Source organism: Mustelus asterias, chromosome 2, assembly GCF_964213995.1.
Source record: "Mustelus asterias chromosome 2, sMusAst1.hap1.1, whole genome shotgun sequence".
Classification (NCBI taxonomy): Eukaryota; Metazoa; Chordata; class Chondrichthyes; order Carcharhiniformes; family Triakidae; genus Mustelus; species Mustelus asterias.
Genome location: NC_135802.1, coordinates 27,586,243 through 27,602,115, shown reverse-complemented (window position 1 = coordinate 27,602,115; position 15,873 = coordinate 27,586,243). Strand labels below are relative to the sequence as shown.

Below are 15,873 nucleotides of genomic sequence, written 5' to 3'. Positions count from 1 at the left end.
AGAACAGATATCCACTCCATCTGACGAAGGAGCTCTGCTCCGAAAGCTTATGGTATTTGCTACCAAATAAACCTGTTGGACTTTAACCTGGTGTTGTGAGACTTCTTACTGTGCTTACCCCAGTCCAACACCGGCATCTCCACATCATATCTCTTAGAAGACAGAGGATTGTGGTGGATGGAAAATTTTCAGACTGGAGACCAGTTACCAGCGGTGTACCACAAGGATCATTGCTGGGTCCTCTGCTATTTGTGATTTTTATCAATGACTTGGAGGAGGGGGCTGAATGGTGGATCAGTAAATTTGCGGATGACACCAAGATTGGTGGAGTAGTGGATGAGGTGGAGGGCTGTTGTTGGCTGCAAAGAGACATTGATAGGATGCAGAGCTGGGCCAAAAAATGGCAGATGGAGTTTAACCCTGATAACTGCGAAGTGATTCGTTTTGGTAGGACAAATTTGAATGCGGATTACAGGGTCAAAGGTAAGGTTCTGAGGAATGTGGAGGAACAGAGCAATCTTGGGGTTCATATCCACAGATCTCTGAAGGTTGTGACTCAAGTGGATAGTGCCGTGAAGACCGATAGTGTGTTAGTGTTTATTAATGGGGTTTAAGAGCTGTGGGGTTATGCTGCAACTGTACAGGACCTTGGTGAGACCACATTTGGAATATTGTGTGCAGTTCTGGTCACCTCACTATAAGAAGGATGTGGAAGCGCTGGAAAGAGTGCAGAGGAGATTTACCAGGATGCTGTCTGGTTTGGAGGGTAGGTCTTATGAGGAAAGGTTAAGGGAGCTAGGGCTTTTCTCTTTAGAGCGGAGGAGGTTTATAAGATGATGAGGGGGATAGATAGAGTGGACCTTCAGAGACTATTTCCTCGGGTGGATGTAGCTGTTACTAGGGGGCATAACTATAAGGTTCGTGGTGGAAGATATAGGAGGGATGTACGAGGTAGGTTCTTTACTCGGAGAATGGTTGGGGTGTGGAATGGACTGCCTGCTGTGATAGTGGAGTCGGACCCTTTAGGAACTTTCAAGCGGTTATTGGATAGGCGCATGGAGCACACTAGAATGATAGGGAGTGGGATAGCTTGGTCTTGGTTTCGGACAAAGCTCGGCACAACATCGTGGGCCGAAGGGCCTGTACTGTGCTGTACTGTTCTATGTTCTATTTGATAAAACAAAAAATGCCAACTGACAGAGCAGAAGTTTCCTTGCAATCCCTTATATTAGTCCTTCAAACTGTGTTTCTTGAACATCACAACAGTAGCTAATTGGAGGATTCTGCTGCATCCACAAGGGATCTATTCAAAATCAAGTAAAATTTCACATCCAAGTGCCTAATTATTGAAGACAGCTGTTGGATCAGTGTTTCCAATTGCTGTCTGTAGGTACAATGATTAGTTCCCACAGGACATTTATTAAACCAAGTGTGGAAACTGCTTGTTCAATGGTCTTGCTAGGTCAATTTTATTCACATGAAATGCATATTCTGGAACATCTCAACATCTGTTGGCACTGGCTAAAAATCTACTTTTACTGACAAATTGCATCCAGAAATATCCCTTTTTATTTGATCCACAACATAATTGACATTCTGAAATGGAGATTTGGCACTAAAACCTATTATCAACCACAAGCGTAATGAATTCCATCAGTCCGATAAATGCATTGTGTTCTCTAGGAAATTTTTACATTTTAAAATTTTTTCACCTCACCACCTTCAATTTTATGTACAACTTCTTTTAAGGTGTTAAGTCATTGTGACCTGAGTGGTTATTACAAAGACTTAATTGCATGAGTATCTTCGTATTCTTGGGAGTTCTAATATTGGTCTTGAGGTTTGTGAACTTGTTCCCTGTCTAGATGCTTTTGCAAGAAACCTGAATCTCATTTTCAAGACTGGGATAATGTCTCCCTTTTTTTGCAATGTAAACATGTGTTCTGTGAAGATTCATCTTAGTTTGTGATCCAAGTTAATGTAAATCCATGTACTAAAGCATGCATTGCTCTTGAGGGTTGGTTACCTAAAATGATGGATTGTAATGGGTCTCTACCCTCTAAGTGCCAGTTTTGTCCACTTTCTGGCAAAATCATTCCATGGCTTTTTCAAATCTTTTTGAATGCTCCATGTCAGTACTTGACCAGCTAACTGGCTCCACCATTATGTTGTGTGGTACTAGCACTGTGCTGAATGGGTAGTTTCCAACAAATCTAGCATCCATAAGGCACTGTGGGCCATCAGCAGAATTGTACACAAGCACAATTTGCAACTCGTAGCCTGGCATTTGTTCCACTACGCTGTCAAACCAGGGGGGATCAACAATGGTTCAATGAAGAGTGTAGGAGGGCTTGTCAGGTGAGTAACTAAAGTGAGGTGTCCATCTGAGGCTACAACACAGGACGACTTGCATGGCAAACAGCCTAAGTAACCTGTGATAGAGCTGAGCAACCCCACCTACAACCAGCGGAACAGATTTATGCTCTGCAGTCTTGCCGCATTCAGTTGTGAATGTTGGTGGACAATTAAACAACTCACTGGGCGAGGAGGCTCCACAAATATCCCAATCCCCAAGATAAGAACATCCGTGCAAAAGATAAGGCTGAAGAATTTGCAACGATCTTTCGCCAGAAGTGCTGAATGCATGATCCATCTCTGCCTCCTGAGGTCCCCAATATCTCAGATGCAAGTCTTCAGCCAATTCAGTGGTTTTAAGAAATGGCTGAAGGCACTGGATACTGCAAAGGCTATGGGCTCTGACAATATTCCTGCAATGGTATTGAAAACCTGCCTTTTAGAACTGTGCCCTGAGCCAAGCCACTCCACTGGAACTGCAACACTGGCATCTTGCCAGCAATGTGGAATCCAACCCGTCAATTATTGCCCCATTAGTCGACTGTCCATCAAAGCGATGGAAGGGGTAATCCTATCAAGCAGCACTTAGTCCGCAATAACCTGCTCATAGGTGCCCAGTTTGAGTTCTGCCAGGGCCACTCAGCTCCTGACCTCATTACAGCTTTGCTTCAAACATGGGCAAAAGAGCTGAACGCTAGAGGTCTGAGTGACTGCCCTTGACATCAAGGCAGCATTTGACCAAGTATCACATCAAGGAACCCTGACAAAGCTGGAGTCGATCAGAATCGGGACAAACCATCCACTGGTTGGAGTAGTACTGAGACCAAAGGAAGGTGGTTGTGGATGTTGGTCAATCATCTCAGTTCTGGGATTTCATTGCAGGAGTCCCTCAGGGTGGCGTTCTAGACCCAACCATTTTCAGCTGCTCCATCACTCACCTTCCCGCGATCATAAAGGCAGAAGTGGGGATGTTCACTGTACAAGGTGCAACACAATTCTCAACTTCTGTGATACTGAAGCTGTCCATATGCAGCAAGACCTGGGCAACACCCAGGGTTGGGCTGGAAAGTGGCGAGTAGCACTTGTGGGAAATGACAATTTCCAACAAAAGAGAATCCAACCACCTGCCTGTGACATTGTGGCATTGCTAATGCTGAATTCCCCATTATTAACACTTTGGGTGTTACCAATGACCAGAAACTGAACTGGGCCAGCCATATAAATACTGTGGCTGCAAGAATAGGTCAGAGGCTAGGAATCCTGTGCAGAGTAAAACTCCTCCTGACTCCCAAGCCTGTCTACCATCTACAAGACACAAGTCAAGGGTGTGATGGAATACTCTCCAAAAAACACTTGAAGCTCAACACCATCCAGGACACAGCCTGCTTGACTGGTACCCTGTCCACCACCTTCAACATCCTGTCCCTCCCCACTGATGCATAATGGCAGCAGTGTGTATCATTTAAAAAATGCACTGCAGGAACTCACCACGGCTCCTTTGACAGCTTCCAAACCTGTGAACTCTACCACCAAGAAGGACAAGGGCAGCAAATACATCAAGCTCCTGTCCAAGCCACTCACCATCCTGACTTTGAACAATATCACTGTCGCTGGTTCAAAATCTGGGAATTCCCTCCTCCTGTGGGTGTACCTACACCACGTGGACTTCAGTGGTTCAAGAAGGGGCAACACGGTAGCACAGTGGTTAGCACTGCTGCTTCACAGTACCAGGGACCCAGGTTCGATTCCCAGCTTGGGTCACTGTGTGTGGAGTTTGCGCGTTCTCCCCATGTCTGCTTGGATTTCCTCCAGGTGCTCCAGTATCCTCCCACATTCTGAAAAACGTGCTGGTTAGGTGCATCGACCCAAAAAGGCATCAGGGGAATTTCAGTAATTTCATTGCAGTGTTAATGTAAGCCTTCCTTGTGACTAATAATTTTTTTAAAGGAAGAGGCTCACCACCTCAGGCAATAAAAATGCTGGCTTAATCGGCAATATTGACGTCCTGTGAAATAAATATTAACATCTACCCATACAAACTAGGAGCAGGAGTAGGCCATTTGGCCACTCTAGAGTGCTCCACCATTTAATAAGATTGTGGCTGATCTGACTGTGCCCTCAACTCTAAATTCTCTCTCCCTCTATAATACAAGGGAGTCAATTTAACACTAATTCAAAGACCCTGCTTCCCCCACTCTCTGGGGAAGAGAATTCAACATACTAAACTCTGATTTCTTTTCATCTGTTTCAAAAGAGACTCTTATTCCTAAACTCTGTCCCCCAGTTCGAGGCAAAGGGAAGCATCCTTTCAGCAACCACCCTGTCATGTCCCTTCAGGATCTTGTGTTTCAAAAAGATCATCTTTAATTCTTAACTCCACTGCCACAGGTCCAACCTTTCTTCAGCAGATAGCACTTCATTCTCGGCATTCAGTTGAATGAGCCTTCTGTGAACTGCTACTGCAACCATATCCTGCCTTAAGATCAAAACTATACACAGTATTCCAGATGTGGTTTCACCAACACCCTGTCCAACTGCAACAAAACTTTGCTACTTTTAGCTTTCTTTCCCCTTTCCAATAAATGTCACTAATCTTGTCTCGTGCGCATTACCAGGCCTAGAATGGCCAACTCACTGGTTAATTTTAATGTACTGAAAGCAATCAACAAACATCCTAGAACATAGAACATTACAGCGCAGTACAGGCCCATCGGCACTTGATGTTGCGCCGACCAGTGAAACCAATCTAAAGCCCATCTAACCTACACTATTCCAATATCATCCATATGTTTATCCAATGACCATTTAAATGCCCTTAATGTTGGCGAGTCCACTACTGCTGCAGTCAGGGCATTCCACGCTCTTACTACTGAGTGAAGAACCTACCTCTGACATCTGTCCTATCTCTATCACCCCTCAAGTTAAATCTATGTCCCCTCGTGCTAGCTATCACCATCTGAGGAAAAAGGCTCACTATCCACCCTATCTAATCCTCTGATCATCTTGTATGCCTCTATTAAGTCACCTCTTAACCTTCTCTCGAACGAAAACAACCTCAATTCCCTCAGCCTTTCCTCATAAAACCTTCCCACCATACCAGGCAACATCCTAGTAAATCTCCTCTGCACCCTTTCCAATGCTTGCACATCCTTCCTATAATGCGGCGACCAGAACTGTACGCAATACTCCAAGTGCGGCCGCACCAGAGTTTTGTACAGCTGCAACATGACCTCCTGGCTCCAAAACTCAATCCCTCTACCAATAAAAGCTAACACTCCGTACGCCGCCTTAACAACCCTATCAACCTGGATGCCAACTTTCAGGGATCTATGCACATGGACACCGAGATCTCTGTTCATCCACACTGCCAAGTATCTTACCATTAGCCCAGTACTCTGTAATCCTGTTACTCCTTCCAAAGTGAATCACCTCACACTTTTCCGCATTGAACTCCATTTGCCACCTCTCAGCCCAGCACTGCAGCTTATCTATGTCCCTCTGTAACCTGCAACAACCTTCTGCACTGTCCACAACTCCACCGACCTTAGTGTCATCTGCAAATTTTCTAACCCATCCTTCTATGCCCTCATCCAGGTCATTTATAAAAATGACAAACAGCAGTGGCCCCAAAACAGATCCTTGCGGTACACCACTAGTAACTGAACTCCAGGATGAACATTTCCCATCAAACACCACCCTCTGTCGTCTTACAGCTGGACAGTTCCTGATCCAAACCACTAAATCGCCCTCAATCCCATGCCTCCGTATCTTCTGCAATAGCTTACCTTGGTGTACCTTATCAAACGCTTTACTGAAATCCATATACATCACATCAACTGCTTTACCCTCATCCACCTCTTTGGTCACCTTCTCAAAGAGCTCTAAGGTTAGTGAGGCACGACCTACCCTTCACAAAACTGTGTTGACTATCCCTAATCAAATTATTCCTTTCTCGATGATTATACATCCTATCTCTTGTAATCCTTTCCAAAACTTTGCCCACAACAGAAGTAAGGCTCATTGGTCTATAATTACCAGGGTTGTCTCTACTCCCCTTCTTGAACAAGGGGACAACATTTGCTATCCTCCAGTCTTCTGGCACTATTCCTGTAGACAATGATGACATAAAGATCAAAGCCAAAGGCTCTGCAATCTCCTCCCTAGCCTCCCAGGGAATCCTGGGATAAATCCCATCCGGCCCAGGGGTCTTATCTATTTTCACACTTTCCAGAATTGCTAACGCCTCCTCCTTATTAACCTCAATCCTGTCTAGTCCAATAGCTTGTATCTCAGTATTCTCCTCGACAGCATTGTCTTTTTCCTGCGTGAATACTGACGAAAAATATTCATTTGGCGTCTCTCCTATCTCTTCAGACTCCACGCACAACTTCCCACTACTGTCCTTGACTAGCCCTAATCTTACCCTAGTCATTCTTTTATTCCTGACATACCTATAGAAAGCTTTAGGGTTTTCCTTGATCCTACCTGCCAAAGACTTCTCATGTCCCCTCCTGGCTCTTAACTCTCTCTTTAGGTCCTTCCTGGCTAACTTGTAACTCTCAAGCGCCCTAACTGAGCCTTCCACGCTTCATCTTTACATAAGTCTCCTTCTTCCTCTTCACAAGAGATTCAACTTCTTTAGTAAACCACGGTTCCCTCACTCGACCACTTCCTCCCTGCCTGACAGGTACATAGTTATCAAGGACACCCAGTAGCTGTTCCTTGAACAAGCTCCGCATTTCAATTGTGCCCATCCCCTGCAGTTTCCTTCCCCAACCTATGCATCCTAAATCTCACCTAATTGCATCATAATTTCCTCTCCCCCAGTTATAGCTCTTGCCCGTTGGCATATACCTATTCCTTTCCATCGCTAAAGTAAACATAACCGAATTGTGGTCACTATCACCAAAGTGCTCACCTACCTCCAAATCTAACACCTGGTCTGGTTTATTACCCAGTACCAAATCCAATGTGGCCTCGCCTCTTGTTGGCCTATCTACATACTGTGTCTGGAAACCCTCCTGCACACATTGGACAAAAACTGACCCCTCTAAAGTACTCGAACTATAGCTTTCCAGTCAATATTTGTAAAGTTAAAGTCCCCCATAACACCTACTCTGTTACTTTCGCTCCTACCCAGAATCATCTTTGCAATCCTTTCCTCTACATCTCTGGGACCTTTCGGAGGCCTATAGAAAACTCCCAACAGGGTGACCTCTCCTTTCCTGTTTCTAACCTCAGCCCAAACTACCTCAGTAGACGAGTCCTCATCAAATGTCCTTTCTGCCACCGTAATACTGTCCTTGACTAACAATGCCACACCTCCCCCTCTTTTACCACCTTCCCTGCTCTTACTGAAACATCTAAACCCCGGAACCTGCAACAGCCATTCCTGTCCCTGCTCTATCCATGTCTCCGAGATGGCCACAACATCGAAGTCCCAGGTACCAACCCATGCTGCAAGTTCACCCACCTTACTCTGGATGCTCCTAGCGTTGAAGTAGACGCACTTCAAACCACCCTGCCTGCCTGCCAGAACACTCCTGCGACGCTGAAACCTTATCCATGACCTCACTACTCTCAACCTCCTGTACACTGGAGCTACAATTCAGGTTCTCATCCCCCTGCTGAATTAGTTTAAACCCTCCCGAAGAGCATTAGCAAATTTCACCCCCAGGATAACTCCTCTGATTCAGGTGTAGACCATCCCGTTTGTAGAGGTCACACCTACCCCAGAATGAGCCCCAATTGTCCAGGTATCTGAATCCCTCCCTCCTGCACCATCCCTGTAGCCACGTGTTCAACTGCTCTCTCTCCCTATTCCTCTCCTCACTATCATGTGGCACGGGTAACAAACCAGAGATGATAACTCTGTTTGTTCTAGCCCTAAGCTTCCGCCCTAACTCCCTGAATTTCTGCCTTGCATCCCCATCCCTTTTCCTACCTATGTTTTGGGTGCCTATGTGAACCACGACTTGGGGCTGGTCCCCCTCCCCCTTAAGGATCCCGAAAACACGATCCAAGACATCATGGACCCGGCACCTGGGAGGCAACACACCAACCGCGAGTCTCTCTCGTTCCCACAGAATCTCCTATATGTCCCCTTAACTATGGAGTCCCCAATAACTAATGCTCTACTCCTCTCCCCCCTTCCGTTCTCAGCAACAAGGATAGACTCTGTGCCAAAGACCTGTACCCCATGGCTGACCCCTTTAAGTGCCCCCCCCCCCCAAAAAAACAGTATCCAAAACGGAATACTTGTTTTACAGAGGAACAGGGGATCGGTGCTCTGACTGCTTCTTACCCCTGCTAGCCGCCACCCACGTATCATTTCTAGGAGTAGCTACCTCCCTATAGCTTCTATCTATAGGTGCCTCTGCCTCCCGAATGATCCTGAGTTCATCCAGTTCCAGCTCCAGATTCCTAACACTGTCTTCAAGGAGCTGGAATTGGGTGCACTTCCTGCAGGTGTCCCTCACCTCAAACATCCCACAGGAGGAACATTGCACTGCCTGCACTGACATCCCTGCTAACTTCCCTTAATAAGAAACCAAAGAGAGAAAAAAAAAGCTTACCTGCTCTCACTCCCAGTCTTTTTTTAGGTTAGAGGAGGGGGGAGGGTGGGGGCTCTACATGTGTCGAGTCTTGGGTTACCTCCCGTTCAAATTTATTGGGCAACAAAAAATCTTCCCAGACCTCCCCGCAGCCTACTTCCGGTTTCCTGTTTAACTGGGGAAAAAAACTCCGCTAAAAAGTAAGGTTAAAAAAAAATCGCTCTCTTACCCTCAGCCACTTCTGACACGAATCGCTCCCTCTCTACTTTGCCCCGGTGGAACAATGAGGATTGTGCAAATTCCTCAGTCAGCCCAGGCCAGAATATTTTTATTCATTTTGCGTGCCAAATACTGTTTTGTCAACCTGATTCGTCCAATCTATATGTAGATTAAAATCAATGATTAATGCCATATCTTTCTTGCAAGCTTTGTAAAATCATGCAATTTAAAACAATTTGTAATAATAATGGTCTAAGCAGTGCACTCGGGTGGCAGTGGTGCAGTGGTATTGTCACTTAAATAATCCAGATCTGGGGACCCGGGTTCAAATCCCTCCAGGGTAGATGGTGAAATTTGAATTCAATAAAAATATCTAGAATTAAAAGTCTAATAATTGCCTTGAAACCATTGATTGTTGTAAAAACACACCTTGTTCACTCATGTCCTTAGGAAATCTGCCATCCTTACCTGGTCTAGTCTACATGTGGCTCCAGATCACAACATTGTTGTTCAGAGTTGATGCTCTGAAATGGAGGGCTTTTGGGGATTGGCAATAAATGTTGGCCCAGCTAGCGACACCTGCATCATGTAAATTAATTTTGAAGAAAAGCACATTTTTGTTGGATACTGCTAATTGCTCTCTCAGCATAACTTCATTTAAAACCATTTTTTATTAAGCTGGCAAGGCAACTCGTTTATTCAAAGCTCTTTGATTCAAAGTATTGTGCTCAGATTTTTCTGAAAATCCAAACCGGTTCTATTCCCTGGATTGCTCATACCTACAAATATATTTGCAGTATGCCCTATATTCTCAAAACCACATCATTTTAGATGAAGCTAGAAAGTGTCCTATTATTCCTATAGCACATCACAACATCCAGGGCTATGGGCCAAGTGCTGGCAGATGGGATTAGGTGGGAGTTCAGGTGTTTCTAATGTGTTGGTGCAGACTCGATGGGCTGAAGGGCCTCTTCTGCGCTGTATGATTCTGTGATTGTAAGTGCAAGTGTTTTTCTGACCATAAATTTGAATCCATGCTTTTGAAGATCAAGAATAGCAACACCTTTATATTAGTAATGGCATGACTTGGAAATTCACTTGGTCTGAATGATCTAACTTGATTAGGATTCCACCCTTGATGCTTTGTTACAATAGAAAAGCCTGTGCGGGAATTGGTTTAATTATGGAATGTTCCTTCTGTATTTCACAATTGTAGAATAAGCATAACATTGGACTTTTCATTTTCAACACTTGAACTGTCATTTTTATGTATTAAAACCATTACTCGTGCATATATATTAGAGCATAATTTAAATTTCTTTTTTAGGTATCTCCATTCCCAAATGCTGGTTTCATAAATGGATTTACTGCAGCTCCAAACTTCAAATCTGCTACCGCCCCTTTGACCTCACTCAGACAATATAATCCAAGAAACAGGTAAGATTTCTTTTGGAAGTTGATTGTTTTCTATTTTAAAAAAAAGCAGAATCTAGATTTACTTGGTTTTTATTAAGTCCAAATATTGCTGAAGGATTGGATTTTGTTTCCGAATGCCTTCCAAGGAGTGAAGAATTAAGAATGAAGGCAACTTAGACAAGAAATTACTTGAGATCAGCGCAGCAATATGCAGTAGTTTGGATGTTAATGCATCTTTTTCTTAAACCTCAACTCCTTCACACTTGGGAACTTTTTCCAAAGCCTGTACCTTTTTTGTGAAGCCTTACTGTTTCTGCAGATGGATTTGTTGCTAGTCTGGCTGGACATCTGAGCATTTTATTAGTTCTAAGGCTTGAAGCAATCCCTACATGTTCAAAACAATCCACAACTATTTCCAGCTGCACTGTACCTCAATTTTAATTAAGTTCCACTCATTCTTTAATTATGTTACAAGATTTTCTGACCAAATGGCATTGTTTCAATTTTCTGAAGTGTTAAATTCCATTTTCCAAAACGGCTAACCAATGCAAATCATTCTGCAAGGCTTTCTAGCTGTTTTGTTTCCATTGCTCTTCCCCCGTTTGTGTTGCCAGAGTATTTGATATCCAAGTCATTGCTGTAGATCTATAGAATTCCTACAGTGCAGAAGATGTCATTTGGCCCATCTGGTCTGACAGAACATCTTACCCATGTCCCCGCCCCACACTATCCCTGTAACCCCACGTATTTCCCACGCCTAACCATCTAATCTACACATCTGGGATATTAAGGGGCAATTTAGCGTTGCCAATCAGGCTAACCTGCACATCTTTGGAGTGTGGGAGGAAATTGGAGCACCTGAAGGAAACCCACACAGATGGGCGGACGAATGTGCAAATTTCTCAGTCAGCCAAGGCCAGAATATTTTTATTCATTTTGCCTGCCAAATACTGTCTCCTATGTTAATTATTTAAGTTTTTAGTTTAACTGAAGTGGTTTTTGTGAAACCTGAAAGATCTGTGTCCCTTTTGTTAGGGTTAAACTGACTATATTGGTTTTATTTGGATATTCTGTCAACTAATGGGTGTGTAAAATGTTCGAACTCTGGCTACTTAACCTCGAGTAAATTTCCCAAGTGCAGCATTATTTTCTCCCTTATTTGGGCTGTATCTGGAGAACATGAGGACGATGACTTAATGTCGTTCTGGTAGTTGAAACAGCATGGAATAAAAATAATACCTGTTTAACTGTGATATATTACAAAAGTGATAATTAATTTCATTTGTGTAATTGCATCATTGCTTTGACTTCACAAATGGCCAAACTGTTGCTACAAGTTGGAAAGAATATGGTCTTCGGGTGTATGAGAAAAGGCACATATGTTCCAGCATTAAAGCAATGGGCTGTTTCATCCTGCTGCAAGCAGTAATTCATACAGAAGAGAGGTGGTCTGAATCATCAGCGTTAATGACCGTAACCAAACTTGTCTTTGTGTTGATTAGCCCATGCTAGGACCAGATATTGTATAGGAAGCATGTTAATCTAGCTGCAACATCTCTCAAGCACCAATCATTTTTTAGGAAATCCTCTTGATTCTTCAATTTTGCACTGCCTACCAATCCTCATTTGTAATATTTCCAAAATTACCTTGACAACAAGGTACTTGTATTTTAAGTTCAAAGTTTATTTATTAGTGTCACAAGTAGGCTTACATTTACACTGAAGTTATTGTGAAAATCCCCTAGTCGCAACATTTGCGGTGCCTGTTTGGGTACACTGAGGGAGAACTTAACGTGGCCAATGCACCCAACCAGCCGGACTGTGGGAGGAAACCGGAGCACCTGGAGGAAACCCACGCAGACACGGGGAGAATGTGCAGACTCCGCACAGTGATCCAAGCTGGGAATTGAACCCTGGTCCCTGATGCTGAGGCAGCAATGCTAACTTTGAATGTTTTGTTTTCCAAATTTTTAAACCTCCATGTAACTGGTTATGTTGCCCCTATCTATGCTATTTAAATAATTAGTCTTCCACTTTGCATTTTCCATAGGAACCACAGCAAATCTCATCTACGCCCCACGTTGCCGAATACAGATCGTGGACCAGGACTGTTGGAGAGCCCAACGATATTTAATTTTTCTACAGATCGTCTGTTGAATGGTGTTCGAAGCCCTCAGATGCGACCAGCTGGACCCAACAGGACACGGATCCATAGCAATGCAGGTTATAATAAGAGAGATTTTGGGATTGGAAGGTCAGAGCAAATCAATGCTGATTCATCACCCAGCATGGGCCGAGGAAGGTGAGTCTGAACAACAGAAATAAGAACGTAACAGCAAGAATTGACTCATATTTCATGTTTCAGTGAGATATCTTGAGATGTTTAGCTAAATAAGATGCAATTATTGTAGAATAGAATCCCTATGGTGAAGAAGGAGGCCATTTGGCCCATCAAGCCTGCACCGACAACTATCTCACCCAGGCCCTATCCCTGTGACCCCACGTATTTACCTTGCTAATTCCCCTGACACCTAAGGGCAATTTTTCATGACCGATCAACCTTAACCCGCACATCTTTGGACTGTGGGAGGAAACCGGAGCACCCGGAGGAAACCCGCTAGACATGGGGAGAATGCACAAGCTCCACACAGACAGTGACCAAGCCGGGAATCGAACCCAGGTCCCTGGTGCTGTGAGGCAGCAGTGCTAGCTGCCGTGCCACCCTATTAGAAGAAAATCTGAATTTCCTGCTGGTCAGCTTGTGGCTTCCTTGTGGTTGGTAAATTGATGGAAAGGGTCCTTAGGGATGGGATTTACGACCATTTAGAAAGATGCGGATTAATCCGAGATAGTCAGCACGGATTTGTGAAGGGCAAGTCGTGCCTCACAAATTTGATAGAATTTTTTGAGGAGGTAACTAAGTGTGTTGATGAAGGTAGGGCAGTTGATGTCATATACATGGATTTTAGTAAGGCGTTTGATAAGGTCCCCCATGGTCGGCTTATGATGAAAGTGAGGAGGTGTGGGATAGAGGGAAAGTTGGCCGATTGGATAGGCAACTGGCTGTCTGACCGAAGACAGAGGGTGGTGGTCGATGGAAAATTTTCGGATTGGAGGCAGGTTGCTAGCGGTGTGCCGCAGGGATCAGTGCTTGGTCCTCTGCTCTTTGTGATTTTTATTAATGACTTAGAGGAGGGGGCTGAAGGGTGGATCAGTAAATTTGCTGATGACACCAAGATTGGTGGAGTAGTGGATGAGGTGGAGGGCTGTTGTAGGCTGCAAAGAGACATAGATAGGATGCAAAGCTGGGCTGAAAAATGGCAAATGGAGTTTAACCCTGATAAATGTGAGGTGATTCATTTTGGTAGGACAAATTTAAATGTGGATTACAGGGTCAAAGGTAGGGTTCTGAAGACTGTGGAGGAACAGAGAGATCTTGGGGTCCATATCCACAGATCTCTGAAGGTTGCCACTCAAGTGGATAGAGCTGTGAAGAAGGCCTGTAGTGTGTTAGCTTTTATTAACAGGGGGTTGGAGTTTAAGAGCCGTGGGGTTATGCTGCAACTGTACAGGACCTTGGTGAGACCACATTTGGAATATTGTGTGCAGTTCTGGTCACCTCACTATAGGAAGGATGTGGAAGCGCTGGAAGGAGTGCAGAGGAGATTTACCAGGATGCTGCCTGGTTTGGAGGGTAGGTCATATGAGGAAAGGTTGAGGGAGCTAGGGCTATTCTCTCTGGAGCGGAGGCGGCTGAGGGGAGACTTGATAGAGGTGTATAAAATGATGAAGGGGATAGATAGAGTGAACGTTCAAAGACTATTTCCTCGGGTGGATGGAGCTATTACAAGGGGGCATAACTATAGGGTTCGTGGTGGGAGATACAGGACGGATATCAGAGGTAGGTTCTTTACGCAGAGAGTGGTTGGGGTGTGGAATGGACTGCCTGCAGTGATAGTGGAGTCAGACACTTTAGAAACATTTAAGCGGTTATTGGATAGGCACATGGAGCACACCAGGATGATAGGGAGTGGGATAGCTTGATCTTGGTTTCAGATAAAGCTCGGCACAACATCGTGGGCCGAAGGGCCTGTTCTGTGCTGTACTGTTCTATGTTCTATGTTCTATGTTCCTGCTGCTTGTCCTTTCATTCCTGTTTTCTCTTCCTCTCTCCTCCCCCATCAAAAACTGTATAAATATGAAATTTCCAGAGTAAATTTGAGTCATTTTGAAACTCCTGAGCTACAATGGGATGGGTCAAGGAATCTAGGCAAAATTAACTTTGTTAACTTGCTCTGTCAAACAAAGCATACGTTAAAGATTGACCATTCATGTTCTGATGCATGGAAAATATGAAAAACATGTAGGAGATGGTGATTTACATCAGTACTGATGGAATTTTATTTTTTTATCCAGAAAGAATTCATATGGATACAGGAAGAAAAGGGAAGACAAATTTATGGTATGAAATTTTAATCTTGACATTTTAAATATTGACATTGAGGTTTAATATGGTGGAGCATTATGTAGTGCCATTATGTAAAAGGGTGCTGGTTGGTGTTGTGGAGTGACTCGACTATCCCATCCGAAACATAGGCTGAACTCGAAAGGAGTGGAAGCAGTTCCAGTGATTTGAGAACATTCGTATTGTTTTGCTTCCAATGTGTTTTGGAAAAGGTTTGCACCACAGTTTCCAACCTTCATTCCAAACAGCTTCACTGTTTACTATCTGGAAACATTGAACAGCAATAATCTTGAAACTGCTGTGAGACGTGTTGCGTAATAAAGTAACTCCTTTGCGTCAAATGATTCCTACAGCTTTGACTTGAGTATGAATTTGACCCAGAGAGAAGCTTAAATATTTTGCAAATGTGTGAGATGAGATTAAGCGTGCTTGTTGCTCGTATCTGGCAAATTGACTGCGTATTGCCCATTCCTGATTGCCTGGACATTGTTTTACCAGGTTAAAGTCCAGCAGGTTTATTTGGCAGCACAAGTGTTCGGAGTCTCAGGCTCCTTCATCAGGTGAGTGAAGAGCTGTGTTCACAAACAGGGCATATACAGACACAAACTCAATTTACAAGATAATGGTTGGAATGCGAGTCTTTACAGGTAATCAAGTCTTAAAGGTACAGACAATGTGAGTGGAGAGAGGGCCAAGCACAAGTTAGATAAAGTCATTTATCTCAAGAGGCTTGGAATACAAAAGCAGGGATGTACTTCTGAGGCTTTATAAAGCACTGGTTAGGCCCCATTTGGAGTACTGTGAGCAATTTTGGGCCCCACACCTCAGGAAGGACATACTGGCACTGGAGCGGGTCCAGCGGAG

The 15,873-nt window shown here is 44.1% G+C and overlaps 1 protein-coding gene across 2 annotated transcripts in view; it reads left to right on the top strand.

Moving 5' to 3' along the window:
• The window catches only part of larp4b (La ribonucleoprotein 4B), a 125,037-nt gene that overhangs the window by 73,839 nt on the left and 35,325 nt on the right, over nt 1–15,873 (top strand). For both annotated transcript variants that reach the window (XM_078232666.1, XM_078232674.1), the window contains 3 exons: nt 10,456–10,565; nt 12,595–12,846; nt 14,961–15,006. In XM_078232666.1, coding sequence (XP_078088792.1) covers nt 10,456–10,565; nt 12,595–12,846; nt 14,961–15,006 — 408 coding nt within the window. The remainder of the gene's footprint in view (nt 1–10,455; nt 10,566–12,594; nt 12,847–14,960; nt 15,007–15,873) is intronic.